General features: G+C 44.5%; 1 protein-coding gene across 5 annotated transcripts in view; it reads left to right on the top strand.

Annotated features, from left to right (window-relative positions):
- Positions 1 to 16,680, top strand: part of PCDH11X (protocadherin 11 X-linked) — a 754,240-nt gene that overhangs the window by 165,420 nt on the left and 572,140 nt on the right. For all 5 annotated transcript variants that reach the window (XM_053375009.1, XM_053375010.1, XM_053375007.1 and 2 more), the window contains one exon: positions 5,174 to 7,660. In XM_053375009.1, coding sequence (XP_053230984.1) covers positions 5,174 to 7,660 — 2,487 coding nt within the window. The remainder of the gene's footprint in view (positions 1 to 5,173; positions 7,661 to 16,680) is intronic.

The following is a 16,680-nucleotide window of genomic DNA, read 5'->3' as shown; positions in this document are numbered from 1 at the left end:
TGTGGAAGAAGAGTCCATTTCTGTGTGGTGACAGAGAGTTTCAGCATTGATATACATTCCACACACACTGGACCAGTTATTGGGTTTAAGGCATGCACCTTAAAAAAGAAAAGAGAAAAAAAACACCTTTAAGATTTAGGGCTGTCTCTAGTACATGGGAAGGTTTCTGGATCTCCAGGGATGGGAGAATGACTGCATCCATTTTTAATGGAGTCCCTGATGTCAGAGGCAGCATAAGAATTTTTTTTCTTTGGCAAGCCCTGCCTTTTCTAAGTAAATATGACTCTCCCTACCATACCCATTGGGTGCTTGAGAGGCTCCTGAAGTCCAGCTTTCTGGCGGCCAGTGTTAGTAGATAAATTAGGGGTTTGGAAGGATCAATGCATTATTCAGTACTGATTGCTCCCAGTGTTTCCATTTGCACTGTTCACATGCTGCAATTTGCAAAACAGCTAGTAGGAACCTCTGTGGAATGGACACAATCTGTGCCAAATCTGCACAGCCCAAGACCTGGGTTTTAAGCCCAGGGCTTTTTATTGTTTAGCCTTGGGACCTGTTTTCTGAATGTCAGTTAGTTATTCCATGCAAAAGTCAAATGATGGTAAAGTAAGAGACACTAAGCATGTGCAGAGTGATCTTGCCTTACCAAAAAACAGGAGCAATGTGACCCATTTCAATGCTTGAGGCAGAATGGGAAATGCTGTCATCCCCTGCTGCCGCCACCTCAGCCACTTACGCTGACTGCCCCACTGCCTCTGCCACCAGCATCAGTGCCAATTTCCAGGGAGTTCTTGCAGATTTCCATGCTCTTTTGGTGAGATCTCACCAGAAATTAGTGCTGGCACCTCTGCTGCCAGTGAGGTGGGCCTAAGGTGGTGGCTTCACCCGTCCTAATGACTGGTCCATCCCTGCCAATAAACGTTGAGCCTAGAGCTAAGGACTTCCAGGAGAAAATACAACATTTTTGAACCATGAGGCATAAGCTGGCTTTGAGTCTCTCTTGCTCTACCTGCAACAGAACAGAATTGCCGCAAAACAGAGGCATTTACTGTTTACATTTGCATTGCAAACTGCTTTAAGCATCACAAGCGAAAGTGCCCTGTGAATTTTCAGGCTGAGATGAAGCCTGGCCAGCACCTCTGAAGAGAGGGCTATTGCCAGGTTGGGCCAGGAAAAGACTCCTGCTTGAAAACCAGGGCAGCTGCTGCCAGCCAGTGTAGGCAGTACTGAGCTAGATGGGTCAATGATCTGACTTAGTACAAGGCAGCTTCCCGTGTTCATAAGTGCTGGACTTCTCTGACTGAAGGCATCTATCCCAACAAGTGCTGATAATTTTGAAAAGCAAATGGTAAATTGGACGTCCCTTGTTTTCTGGTGCCTATTTTCACCTCCACCCTCAGTGCTTCTGCATTATCACTCCTTTCCTCGCTTCTGGTGAAGTAGAGTTGGCGCCGTTCCCTTTGGAGCCTGTCAGCACCATTTCCCCTCACTCAGAGAGATTGCTATTGATGAATGCTAATCACTTCTTCCTCCTCAGGGGATGTGTTGGCTGTTTCTTTCTCTTCTCTTCCCTCCCCACACTTTCCTTTAAAGGGGAAAAAAAACATTTCCAGGCTTGGGTGCCCAGAGAGACACCATCTAGTACGAATCAAATTCTATTCTACCACCAGCGGTATCGAAACATCGTTCCTGCATGCCCTATGCAGTGTGAGATATGTTTGTAGAGTCTGTCTCCATGCCCACGCATCTGTTTTGCTGTAACAAGGGCATGCCGTGTTCCACAAAACCTATTTCAGGATCCTTATTATTCAGTGTGTAAATGTAATGGTTGCATTATTTTTAACACTTGGAATCTAATTTTCACTGCAGCCATGGAATGCACTATGATAAAAAGAGAAATACTGAATTACCTTGATCTCAATTTGTTTCTCATAATCTGGTGTGATTCAGTTGTAACTTGGCTATTTCTGATTCATACAATAAATTACAGAGCTGGTACTTAAGTTTTGCATGGGATGAATCTCAGCCATTGCATTATTTCTCTTTCTACTTGACAAAGGGTAGCACAGATCAGATTTGCTGTGGTCTGTTCATTCTTATTGTGACAAGTCACAAAGGAGGCAGGTACCTGATGGGAAGAAGAAGAAAAATCCAGGTGAGGGAACTGTGCAAAGTGCAAAACTAGCGGTTGTATGGTACGTGCGATTAACAGTGTGCAAAGCAACTGTGATGCTGTCATAGCTGCATTGCAACAGTAGCACTTTGTGACTCAGGCCAGCTGACCCAACAGGACCCTCACATTCACCTATCCATAAGGTCTGTTGACTTACAGAATATCATGTGGGTAGGCTCTGAATGTGGTCAAGCGAAAGACAAGTTAAGGTATATAAAAAATGGGAACAAAATTCCTATGAAACATGTCTTATGCCAGGGAGAAATTCAAATGTTGGTTGCTGATCGCTTGTCTCTTTAATGGTGTGGGGAAAAACTCTTTTAAGACACTTGCAGGTGGTAGTTGCACCCCAGATATGGGGGAAAGTGTTTTAATGGATAATATTTTCTTCTATTCTTGGGGTGTCCTTTGGTTGAAATGCATTGGGATGACATAATAGCTGAAATCAACCTGATAATTTAGTATCCAGTTGTGAAAGGTCTACAACTCTGTCTTCTTTCATTGTTTTGTGGAGAAAATGGGGTTGCTCACTAACCACGTAATGCAATACATGCTGGTGGCAGCACACCTTGTAATTCCGCAGCACTGGAAAGAAGCAGTTGGTTTAACCATTACTTTTATTATTATTTATTAAATTTCTATACCGCCGAACTCTGGTAGGAAAAATAGATATCTTGAGCCTTGGTATTATGGCGAATTTAACCTGTTGAGAACTTCAAGAAACCATAAAGCCATGTGTTTATTTGTTAAAACTTGGCAAGAATTTATTTCCTTTATTAACAAAAATGATGCAGAGCCAGAATAATACGCCTGCTTTTGAACCTCACAAATATCCACTGGAGAAACCCGTCATCTGCAATTTAACCAGGACAAACAAGAATTACCTTTATCTGCAATAAAATAAGACAGGGCAGTATTATTTTTAGTTTAATTATTAAGCTACTTCTTTGTACTCCACAATGTACCTGTTTACCTATGTATCCCTTCGTCATTATATGCAGATGGTTTTATTGCATTCTCCGCCTTACTGTTTTGTTTCATATTTGTGTTGTTTATATATATATATATATATATATATATATATATATATATATATATATATGGATGCTGAGCTTATGCAGACCAGTGAGCTTGCTGGGAGCCAGATGTCAATGCAGTAATTATTGGGTTCCCATTCTGAGGGTGGGGGTTTGTTTTGTTGTTGTTTTGTTTTTTGCTGCACAGCTGTCACATGAAAGCGTGGTGCTTTTAGGTAAGAAGCCTTCATGAGCAAACATCACGGGTATCTGTAGTTAGCACATTAACTGACCTGGTAAATCACCTTAAATTAGGGGATAATGTGTTTTCTAATGTGGCACAGCTTTTCTTCCACCATGTCAGAGGACTACAATGCCCTGTCCAGCAACGAAAGAAAATGAATTCCTCTTTTATAATTTCTGTTCACCTGCTACAATACTTAGATCTGTGCTACACTCTATGCTGCATCATGAGCAATCAGGAATTTACTGCAGTAAACATTTAAGCTGTGAACAGAAGAAACACTTCTCCAAATACTGAGGGGCAAGTGGTAGAAATGCACAAGGAAGGTACATTGTTCTGTATTTAACTAAATATTCTTATAGACAAAAGATATTACCCCCAAATGTTTTAGAGCCAGGTTTCCTTCTTGACTTTGATTGATGCAGCCCTGTTGGCCAATTACAACTTAAAAGAGGGAATGTGACACAATTCAGGATTTTCCAGATCAGGTATCTTCAGCCTTTTTAGACCCATGACCTAGTTTTAACACAAGCATGTATTTGTGGATTCATTTCTTAGATCTTTCGCTCTATATTTGCATGGTGGTAGTGCTCTTGTTGAGACCTACCTTAGATCAGGCTGTGACCCGCCAGATGTAGACCACTGGTCTAGATCAGCCCTCCCCAACCTGGTGGGTTACAGTCATCCCTGACTGTTGGCCATACCAACATAGGCTGATGGGAATTGTAGTCCAAAACATCTGCAGGGCACCAGGTTGAGTGAGGCTGGTCTAGATTATGTGCACAATCTCTTATTGCATAAATATTTCTTAGTCCATGCATTCTGTTGGCTGTTTACCATTAACTATGGTACTGATGTTGTTGTTGATGATGATGATGTTCCTCAGTCACTGTCAACAAACCAGATTGCCAGTCTCTGCAAACTTTCAACATCAGAAATGCCACGATGAATGTCAGGCTATTAAGCATGTTGGAAGGTGGAGATTCTTTTGAACTTTATTCTCTGTTGAATCACCATGCCAGTTCAAAGCAGGGTGATCACACAACCTCAGGCCCACTTGTGACTCATGACTGAATACACATTCATCATGTAAGCAGTTTGTCTGATGGGATAATCATGGATACCTAAACCCACTAGCCAGTCACTTGTTTAACTCAACATGGCATAAAAGTGTTGTTGTGCTTTATAGCAAACCCTAACCAGATTTTCTTCATAGGATTTCAGTGATTTTTTTACTCAGAAGTCAATATATTGAGTTGGTAAGGCTCATTTGACATCAAGACAAAACTGAGCCTTCATTGTTATTGGCCCTCTCTTGGAGAATGCTCTTACAACTAAGATTCAGCAAGCACCTTCTATTCTAAACATTTCCTGAAAACTTTTCTTTGCTGCGGAGTTATGCAAATGATTAAGAGAAGCATTTTTGCAATACTCAGCTGGTAATCTATTTTATTTTTTGTGTGATTCTGATTGTATTATAATTGATGTCAACAACTCTGATTTTTTTTACAAGAAATTGTGGTATACACATATTTTATAAATAAATAAATATATGTTTAGAATTGCACTGTTCAGTTGTTGACATAGCAAAGCATCAAAGTATTTCACATTAATTCCAACTTAAAGGACTAGAAGAGCCATAAACTGATGGATGCACATTAATATTGTTCAGGTATGTCCAACTAATAGCAGATCTATGTAATAATGTGCCCCTCTGTATCTTTTTTTCCTGGCTTCTAGGGTCAAAATGTATTTGGACTTGATATAATTGAGACGCCGGAGGGGGACAAGTGGCCCCAGTTGATAGTACAGCAGGTCCTTGACAGGGAGCAGAAGGATACCTATGTGATGAAAATTAAAGTGGAAGATGGCGGCAACCCTCCACGATCCAGCACTGCTATTCTCCAAGTAACAGTCACTGATGTGAATGACAACCGCCCAGTGTTCAAGGAGAATGATATTGAAGTCAGTGTTCCTGAAAGTGCCCCTGTAGGCACCTCTGTCTCTCAGCTTCATGCTACTGATGCCGATCTGGGCTCAAATGCCCAGATCCACTTCTATTTTAGCAGCCAAATCACCACCTTGGCCAAAAGGCTGTTTGCCATTGATAACACCACAGGTCTCATCACCATCAAGGAACCACTGGACCGGGAGGAATCTCCAGTACACAAGTTAACAGTCTTAGCAAGCGATGGCAGTTCAACACCTTCAAGAGCAACAGTGACCGTGAATGTCACAGACATTAATGATAACATCCCATCAATAGACACAAGGTACATTATCAACCCGGTGAATGGGACTGTGCTTTTGTCAGAGAAAGCACCACTCAATACTAAAATTGCCCTGATTACTGTAATGGATAAGGATTCTGAGCTTAACGGCAAAGTTACCTGCTACACTGACCACGATGTGCCATTCAGGTTAAAGCCTGTGTTTGATAATCAGTTTCTGCTGGAGACAGCCACATTCCTCGACTACGAGGCCACCCGGGAATATGCCATTAAAATAGTGGCTTCTGATTCGGGGAAACCACCTTTGAACCAGTCTGCAATGTTACTCATCAAAATCAAGGATGAGAATGACAATGCACCAGTGTTCACGCAGCCCGTCATTGGACTGTCTATCCCTGAGAATAATGCTCCTGGCACCCAGCTGACCAAGATTAGTGCTACAGATGCAGATAGTGGGCGCAATGCTGAAATCAGCTACATGCTGGGCTTAGACGCACCACCCATCTTCAACCTGGACCGCCGTACAGGCATTCTGACAGCAGTGAGAAAGCTGGACAGGGAAAAACAGGACAGATACTCATTCACTGTGCTGGCGAAAGATAATGGGATGCCACCCTTACAGACCAATGCTACTGTGACAGTTTCAGTCTTGGACCAGAACGACAACAGCCCTGCCTTCACCCATAACGAGTATAATTTCTATGTACCAGAAAACCTACCCATGTATGGCACTGTTGGGCTGATCACTGTGACAGACGCAGACTCCGGAGAGAACGCAGCCGTGACCTTGTCTATATTGAATGGCAAAGATAATTTCATTATTGATCCCCTCACTGGAGTCATACGGCCTAATATTACCTTTGACAGGGAGCAGCAAGGTTCTTATACCTTTCAGGTGAAGGCTGTGGATGGAGGGAGGCTGCAACGCTCATCAACTGCCAAGGTGACCATCAATGTGGTTGATGTGAATGACAACAGGCCTGTTTTTGTCATGCCTTCATCTAACTACTCGTATGACTTGGTTCCAATAACCACCAGCCCGGGCTCTGTAGTCACAAAGGTGTTTGCCATTGACAATGATACAGGGATGAATGCAGAGCTTCGCTATAGCATTATTGGTGGGAATTCACGGGGATTGTTTATGATTGACCAGTTAACAGGCAATGTTACTTTGAAAGAGAAGGTCATATCGGCAGATCATGGGTTACACAGGCTGGTTATCAAAGTCAATGATTTAGGACAGCCTGAGTCACTATATACTATAGCACTGGTGCATTTATTTGTGAATGAAACTGTCACCAATGGATCCTATGTCCAAGAGTTAGTGCGCCGAAACATGGAAACTCCAGTTGGCCAAAACGTTGGGGATGGTGAGATAACTCCACAGACGAACGACTATGTCAAGATCATAATTGCTATCATTGCAGGTACCATGACAGTAATACTGGTCATCTTTGTGACTGCCCTGGTGCGATGCCGTCAAACACCCAGGCACAAGGTTGTCCAGAAAAGCAAGCAGAGTGGTGAGTGGGTTTCTCCAAACCAAGAAAACCGTCAGATCAAGAAGAAGAAGAAGAAGAAGAAGCGCTCTCCCAAAAGCCTTCTTCTCAACTTTGTGACCATCGAAGAATCTAAGCCTGATGATCCTGGCCATGAACATATCAATGGCACTCTGGACATTCCCGTGGAGCTGGAAGAACAGACTATGGGAAAATATAACTGGGCCACCACACCAACAACCTTTAAGCCTGACAGCCCAGATTTAGCAAAGCACTACAAGTCTGCCTCGCCACAGCCCACTTTCCAAATAAAACCCGAGACTCCAGTGCCACCGAAGAAGCACCATGTCATTCAGGAACTGCCTCTGGATAACACCTTCGTGGTGGGCTGCGATTCACTCTCTAAGTGCTCCTCCAGCAGCTCAGACCCTTACAGCGTCTCTGAATGCAGCTGTCAAGGAGGTTTCAAGACTCCAGGCTCCATCCACAACAGACAGGTAATGCCAAGTTGCTCACTTGCACCTTTCTCTCTGCTTCTCTCCTTTCCTTTTGCTTTATCTTTTTCTTCCTTTTTATTTCGCTGTGCCTTTTAAATCTTTATATATAAATATATAAACCTTAAGCATTCATGCTTGGCTGAAGCACTGAGAAGTAAACAGTTTGTGATCCATCAATACTAAATGGAAGAAAATGAGAATGAAGTGACTCTTGGCTATCAGGAAATTTTGATTGCTGAATGAGCATATTTAGAAGGTAATTCCTGTCTGCAGATGGCAGTGTGGCACTTCTCGCTTTGCATAGAGGATAGCAGTAGCTTAGATCTGCAGAACAAAAGAGAGGTTACGGGCCTGTCCTCGCTAGCCTCGTTTGCTTGGGAATCTAAGCAATCTAGGCCAGGTGGAAAGCAATAAAGCTTTGCAGGATCTGATAAGTGGTTCTTAATGTTAATGGAGTCTGGAATTGCAGACTTCTTTGGTTGGAGCCGTACCTCAAGGTCTCTCAGCAAAAAAGAAGAAGAAAGCAGGCTGCCCCCCTCAACTCCCCTTAATGGACTGAGTGCCTTTTTCCAGGCTAGGAATATACACTGCTGTCTTGGTTCCTAAAAGCTGGGCACCTGACACAACTGACAGCATGAAACAGCCCTGAAGTTAAAGGGGGAGGAAAAGATAATATCAGAGGCATTACAAATGCTGCCCAGCTTTTACAGACACTACACTGTAAATTTAGTCTCCCATGTCACTGGCTAAAGCGCAGTCCAGGCTTATGTGTTAGAAGGGGTTGGGCAGAGTGCAGCTACACAGTGTTTAGCTTTTTAAGTTGATAAAGAGAATGCATGAGAAGCACACCTCTAAATGGTGATTCTAAAAAGCTGCATTGTTTCCATTAAAAGTAATAATAATTTAAAACTTCAGTATTAGCAGTAATACTAGCAGCATACGCTGGGATGGACTTTGGTCTTTGGAATTTCAGCACGCTCCCCCACCTCTCACCTTCTGTTCTGCTCAATCCACTACATCGTACTTGCAATGCCCTGAAGCTCATTGCCCAGTGCAACGTTGCCCTAAATCTACCTCTGGATATGCTTACTGTTGCAGTGATGGCTTGTCTGGCTTTCAAGGAGCTGATCAAACAAAAAGACTCTCTTAAAAAAGAAGTGTTGCAGCAGCAAAGGTGTGCTGCCCATTTCCCTCCATTGACCATTACTTCGGTTGTGTTGTAATGACTTGTCACAGTTGAGAATGGGGTCTTTGAATTTCATTTGCTTCTTCTTGGGCAATTGACAATGTAGTTAAGGGGGAAGGAACTTAAAACACCCGCCTCCCTAAAACTTTTCTACACCTTTTTATGGGTGTTGATTGAAGGAAGGCCTCATCTTTTTCTGATGCCTAAAACACAGCTTCAGCAGTAGTTACAATTTCTGTGATATAAGACACAGAGAGATGCTTAGTGAACTGTTATTTCAAGTCGAATTTCTTTTTTTAAAAAAATGCTCAGCGTCTGTGAACGGAAATATTTTTGAGTGCTGTCCTGCTGACTCAGGTTGGTTATATTTAATCACTAAAGGAAACTTTGGGCTTATTCAAATCAGAGTGAGATTCAATCACGGCTCAGAAAATATATGAAGGGAATGTGAATATTGGACGGTTTCCAAACAGAACAAGTGGCACATGCAATGAAATGATGTGAAATGTAGGAAGCTGCCTTATGCAGAGTCAGGCCAGTGGTCCATCTAAGTCAGTATAATCCACAGGATTTCAGGCAGGGAAGACTTCAGCCCTACCTGGACATACTGGGGATTAGACCTGGGTGTATCTTCATGCAAAGCAGATGCTCTACCATCTAGCTATGGACCTTCTGCAAACTTCTCCTGATCCCAAGAGGAGTTATGTTGTTTTAGGCACTAGGCATTCTGGAACAAGAGCCCAGTAGTGATGTTCAGATCTCACTTGGGTTGGTGCAGGGCTCAGGAAGGAGAAAGGAATGACTTCTCACACCATCTGTCCTGAGGTTTCTCGAAGCTATGCTGAATGCCCAGAGAGTTAATCATAGGGAAGTCCTATTGCCTGTGACCATGGAGAGTTGCTGCTTCCCCAACTGAGTGCCCTATGAGTGCTATTGCTCCAGCACCCATAATTCCTAATTCTTGGCCATGCTGGCTGGGGCTGGTGGAAGCTGGAGCACAAAATGTCTGGATGTAACCAGGTTGGAAGAAGGTGATTTAAATGATTGAACCTAGAGATTATTTGAATTTCCTCTTCCTCTATCCCTTCCACTCCCTAAGCTATTAAGAGTAAACTTGACATTCTACTTTTAAGACATTACTAACAATTGCAACTATTGTAAGACAAATGTGGGAAACAGAAACAAAGGTTATATTCAGCCCTGGAATCATTTCCCTTAATCCAGATATATAGATTAAAGGCCTGGGTGCAGCAAGGCTGCTATTGGATGGGGGCTAACCAGGGAGGAGGGAAGAAGAAGAAGAAGAAGAAGAAGAAGAAGAAGAAGAAGAAGAAGAAGAAGAAGAAGAAGAAGCAGCAGCAGCAGCAGCAGCCATCACTTTGGAATAAAAAGGCTACAACATTATTGATTACAGATGTAAGCAGGTTTTGGAGTAGGCATTGGTGTGTATCTGGAATCACCCAGCATAACTGCTGTTTGATTCTCAATCAGAGTTAATCTCAGTTTAAGGATCACCCTGTGACGTACATCAAAGCAGGGTGTCTTCTGAGATCACCATTTGGGGAGAGTATCCTGGGAAATCAATCGCTGCCTGGGCATCAGGATCAAAGCACCTCCCTTTGGCCCTTTAATGAAGTACAGTGGTACCTCGCAAGACGAAATTAATTCGTTTGGCGAGTTTTTTCTTCTTGCAAGTTATTTGTCTTGCGAAGCACGGTTTCCCATAGGAATGCATTGAAAATCAATTAATGCGTTCCTATGGAAACCGCTTGCCGGGCTGGCGGTGCGGAGAAGGGCTTTTCTCCCCACCGCAAGCCTTCAGAACAGGTCCAGGAACAGAGGAGAAGGGTCTCTCCGCCCCACCGCCAGCCTTCGGAGGAGCCTTCCGAAGCCTGGCGGGGGGAGGAGGTCTCTCCGTCCCACCGCCAGCCTTCGGAGCAGCCTTCCGAAGGCTGGCGGGGGGAGGAGGTCTCTCCGCCCCACCGCCAGCCTTCGGAAGAGGTCCGGGGACAGTGGGGAAGACGCGCTGCGCTCCCCCGCTGTCCCCGGAGATTTCCCTATGGGCTTTCATCTTGCGAAGCAAGCCCATAGGGAAATTCGTCTGGCGAAGCACCTGGAAAAACGGAAAAATGGAAAAACGAACTCTTTCTTCTTTCGAGTTTTCCGTCTTGCGAGGCATTCGTCTTGCGAGGTACCACTGTACCTGCATCCAATGGAGCATGAGGTGAGAGTCTTGCTCACCTCCCAGCTCCACCCACCTTGACTAGGGATACAACCAAATGCCTTACCCACCCATGTTGTGACAATTGCTACGAAGAAGGCAAAATCTCTCAAATGGTCCAATTTGCCTGGAGGATGAATTCCTCCCTGGCCCCAAATATGGTGACCCAATGCTTTCATAGCAAGGTCCTAATTGCTTTCTGCTCACTAATGCTCAAACAGAACCATGGCAAGACATGAAGGGAGGGAGAATGGGGAAGTTAACCACCAACTAGACCCAGGGCAGAAGGTGCATTCTGGCTTTACCCAGGTTCTCTCTGAACCCTTGCGCCTCTTGGGCCTCCTGTGATTGCCTGGATGGAAGACCGGAAGCCTGTGTGACCATTGGAGAAGAAATGTTGTCCCCCACTCAACTGCACAGAAAACCAGCACTCACCCCCCCCCCGCCCCTAGTGCAACCGTGGTCCATAGGAGGCTGCAGTCGCTACACACTGGGGGTAAGCGGTCCTTAGTCGGATCCAACTCAACCATTCAGACTGAGCATAGTAGCAGTATAGAAAAGGGATTCACGGCATTTTGAGCTGTAATGAATGAATACAGGGCTGAAGAGAAAAATATACTTTCTTACTTCCCTGACTTCTCATCCAAATATGCGTTAACCTCCACTGGTTATCAGTTTCAGGATTATTTTATTAGGAGGACCTGCTCCCTGCTTGGGAGGGTTTTTTTATCTGACCTGGGAGGGCAGGACCCAGACTTACTCCAGCTACAAAAAGCTGGAACAAACTCTTGGGTTGGGGCAGTGTCTAAGGGGGTCCTCTTGGGGACTCTGTTACTGGCTTTACTACCCCAACTGTTTAAAATGTTTTACATTGTTTCTAAATGGCTTTGATCTGTGGGTTTTAAATTTTGGGTTTATTTATGTTTTAAATAAAAGGATGTAGGATGTGTTTAGGAAGAGAGGAGCAGGAGAAAGCTGGGGGGGGGATCACAGTGGTCCAGAGCAGGAGGAGATACTGGTGGAAGGTGGGGAAAGCTGTGTAAGGGACACATGGCACAGGCAGTTGGTGCCTGCTGTGTGCCAGCCCCTCCTCCAACTTGTGGTTGTGCTATCAGCCAGTCCTCCCTTCTACAGCTGCTTTTGCTGAATGCCAGGGCTGAGGAAGACCTCTCTGACCTGATTATGGACAAGGAGGCAGATTCAGCCTGTATAACTGAGACCTGGGTGAGTGAGCATGCTAGAGGTGGCCTCACCTGGTTCTGCCCAGCTCGGTACTTGGTGCAGCATCAGGGCAGTCTTGAGGGTCAGTGTCACAGGAGTGTGTCAGCAGTAAATCACACCATTCAAAATTGGTGTAAACTCTTTATTAGCAAAAACACAATCTCCACATACTTTGTCGAGTTTCAGGCTTAATGAGCAGAGCAACTCATCCCTGGTAGGTCTGGCCCCATGAATCAGTTGCCAAGACTGAAAGTCCCCACCTCTTCAAGCCATCAAAGTCCCTGACACCCAGAGCCTTTTTCAAGCAATTGGAGACTACACCTGCATACAACCAGCCTCTCATCTATGCCTCTTCTCGTTCTGGGAGACCAGAGGGGAGAGGGGCTTGTAACAGGACGAGGGTGATAAACCAATGACTCTTTCCCAGCCAGACTCATCTCTGTCTCTTGGCTTCCTTTCTCCCCTGCTTCAACTTCTGCCTCTGATTCTTGACTGCTCTCTGCCACGGACTCTCCCAGCTCACTAAGCCCTGTTACCACTTCACCTTCTGACACCTCCTCATCCCAGTCTTCTCCCTCTTTTCCCTTTGACCACTCATCATTGTCCCACCATCACTCTCTAGACTCTGAGCCTTCTTCCCTTGGTGGTTCCCCAGCTGGTTCCTCCCACCATTCCTCTGTGGCCAACCAATCCATGACAGTTGGAGAGAGGGAGTTTCTTTGGTTTATAGAGATTCTCCCTCTCTCCAGGCTCTCTGTCCAGCTGTGGGACAGAGTTCCTGGCACTGGGCAACTGGGACAAATTAGGGATTCTGCTGATTTGTCACTCACTCCGCTCCTCAGCAGTCTCCCTGCATGAGTTGACAGAGATGGTCTCAGAGGCAGTACCTTGGTTGTTGAACACCTTGGAACTCGAACGTTTTGGCTCACGAACACCACAAACACAGAAGTGATTGTTATGGTTTGCAAACGTTCTTTTGGAACCTGAACATCCAATGAGGCTTCTGTGGCTTCTGATTGGCTTCAGGAGCTTCCTGCAGCCAATCAGAAGCCACCATTTGGTTTTTGAATGTTTTGGAAGTCGAACGGACTTTCAGAATGGATTTCGTTCAACTTCCAATGTACGACTGTATTGAGGACTCAAAGACTGCTGGTTCTGGGAGACTTCAACATCCATGCCAACGTGACTGGTGTTGGGGTGGCTCAGGTCTTTGGGCTGCCATGATGACTATGGGCTGTCCCAACATGTCAGTGGCCCAATGCATATGACAGGCCATACTATGGAGCTTGTTTTCTCAGTTGCACGGGAAGTGTGTGATTTGCAAATATTGACACCAGTCCCTTGTCATGGTCAGATCACTTCTTCTTGAGATTTAGGCTTTCAGCACCTTTTCCCCTCTGGAAGGGCAGGGGACATATGAGGACAGTCTGTCCTTAGAGACTGATGGATCCAATGGGTTTCCAAATGTCTCTGGGGGATTTCCTGCCTGATATGACTGACGCTCCTACCAAAGACCTGGCTTACCTCTGGAACACCTGAGTGGCCCAGGTCATTGACATGAACACCCCAATCACCCTCTCCCATGGGGGGGGGGGCTTGTGTTATACCCCAGAGCTTAGAACGAGGAAATGAGCTGGGAGATGGCTTGAATGTGAGTGGAGGAAAGATCTGGTGGAATGCAAATGAACAATGATGAGGGCTCTTCATAAAGCCTACCTAACGGCAGTTAAGGCAGCATGGAAGGCATACTTTGCTGCCTCCATTGCATCCTCACTCTGCCATCTGGCAGAGCTGTTCTGGGTAGTGCAGCGTTGTTTACATTCTGGCCTGAAGGAGGTGGTGGGATCAATGGTAACTCCTCGCTGTGTTTGCAAAGCATTTTGAAGACAAAATTGCTTGCATCCAGTAGGATCTTAATTCTGCGGCTGCAGCAGATTACTCTCAAGGGGTGTCCAGAGCACTTTCTAATCCTGTTGTGTTGGACAAGTTTCAGTTAGTAAGGCTCAAAAATATGGACAAGATGCTTGGATCAGTTGTGGATATGGACAAGGTGCTCTGGACCCTTGTCCCTCTTGACTGATTAAAAATAGTGAGGCTGGGTCAGGGAGGTGATTAATGCATCCTTGTGAGAGGGCATTGTCTCTGCATACTTGAAAGATAAAATCCCAAGAAACGCTCCCTTGATTAAGAAAATCTAAGTAACTACCAACAAGTTGCTAATCTCCCCTTCATGGGCAAGGTTCTTGAACAGGTGATTGCGGACCAGATTCAGGCATGTAACCTCATCAAGAACAGACAGTCTCCCAGCCATCCATGCTACTTAACCACCCACCAGCAGTGTCTCAGTCTTATCTAGATTGAGCTTTAGTTCTTTAGCTCTCATCCAGTCCATTACTGAGGCAGGGCAACCAATAGCTGCTGCAAGTACTCAGAGATATACCAGTACACTTCTTCCATCCTCCCTCAACCTGAGGAGTTTGTGGCAGCTTAATGATGAGTAAATCTACCTTATCCAGAGACTGGTGTGGCATACTCTCCAAATGTCCTGATTTTCCAGGGACAGTGCGAGAATTGTGAAAGCCATTCCGGCACGTGTGCTGTGTCCCACTCGTGTGGTGGTGATGGCGCTTACCCTTCTTCCAATAGAGAATGCTTTGTGATGGTGGGAGGGGGGGAATGGAGGTTAAGGAGGTTCAGTTGTGGGTGTGTGAGAAGTGTCCCCATTTTCATCTGAGGAATGTTGGAGGGTCTGATGTTGTCCCAGCACTATCTAGGATAGATTGTCTGCATCTAAGCTGAATGCAGTTCGGAGCCTGCCCCTCCTCTGAAGTTGCCACTTACTTTTTCTTGCATTAAAATCTAAGCGAATTAGTAAAAAGAGGAAGAAAAATATTTAAGGTTTATTTAAGAGTGTTTGTGCGACACCCTTCCTACATAACTACAGTACTCAGGGTTACTCAGTGCAAGTTGAAAAACATTTTAAAGTTGAGAGTTCACTAGCTTTTTCTGTTCTGCACCTCTTAACATATGTGACCACTAAGTGTGTGTGCCTTTAGTATCAATTCATTTACCATTTCAGGTAAAGCTGAATTTGCACATGCAGAACTGCTGCTTGAGTTCCCCAGTTTGGTTTGTTGGCATTCCAGAAGGCTGTATCCATTCTTATATGGCATGGGTTGCACTGAAAATCAAGCCAGCCAGTTTTACATATGCAAACTGGGTCCAAAAGTTAGCATTTTTGCACTGATGCACTTAGGAAAATTTAACTATGCTTGCTGTAGGAACAGGACCTTTGTGTGTTTGACTCCTTTGCCATTACTCTGCATTGATTTTCTCCAGCCCTGCTTTCATGCATACTTTTGACCATTCTTTACTATTGCACTTTACAGTGAGATCATGACGATTTGGTTAGGATATTTTATGTTAATTGCTCTGCTTTGTTTCAGTCTTCTTTCCTCCCATATTCCATCTTTCCCAATATTATTTTCTCACAATATTTTGATGCTATCTTGATATCAACAATCTAAACAAGTTCTTAAACACGATGACAATACATGGTTGGCAGGTAGGAGGGAGGGACATGGATGTCGCCTGTTTTTATTTATACAGACCTTCCTCAATTTCAGAAAATTCTGACAAAATGGGGGGTTAAAATATGTTGCAGTGAGTCCCTTGAGTGCATGACATTTTATAATTATATACAAGTCCTGAAGCCTGCTGTACCACATATTTTGGCATAAGAGTTGCATTGTATTAAGTAATGTATTTCCACTAAGGGCATGTATGTACTATGATCTTATGTTGATTTAAAGCCATTTGCTAGTCATGTCTTTCCCCAAAGAATCCTGGGAATTGTAGTTTGATGAATGTGTCAAGAGTCCTTTAATGCAATGCTTAGTTAGCACCCCTTCCCCACCCTCTCCACTTTTACAGAATATATAACTAAAGTTTCCAGGGAATGACCCCTTGCAGGCATTGGCTAATGTGTTGCTCCCTTGATATTGAAATGCATCTTTCACCATTCCTGACAGCTGCCCTCACTGACTGGGGCCGAGGTCTAGAATTCAGCAATATCTGGAGAGCACCATGCTGGCTACCTAGCAAATCTATCCTTTATATAGATCCTGATATGTCTCTTAGTAGGGCAGCTTGGAGGGAGAGCTGTTATATCCAGATAAACCCGAACAGCAAGCATCCTGTAAATCAGGGATGGGAAATTGGTTGTCATCCTGATATTATAGGAACACAACTCCCATAATTCCTTACTATTGGCCACGCTGGGAGGGACTGATAGGAATTGGTGCCCAACCACATCTGAGTAGGGGGCACAGGTTCCCCAAGCCCACATCTCCCATATGAATGCTTTAAATCTGAATTGCCTATCTAAATCTA

The sequence above is a fragment of the Podarcis raffonei genome, chromosome Z (genome assembly GCF_027172205.1).
Source record: "Podarcis raffonei isolate rPodRaf1 chromosome Z, rPodRaf1.pri, whole genome shotgun sequence".
In the NCBI taxonomy this organism is placed as follows: Eukaryota; Metazoa; Chordata; class Lepidosauria; order Squamata; family Lacertidae; genus Podarcis; species Podarcis raffonei.
The sequence above is the reverse complement of the archived record's forward strand: the minus strand, read 5'-3'. Positions and strand labels throughout refer to the sequence as shown.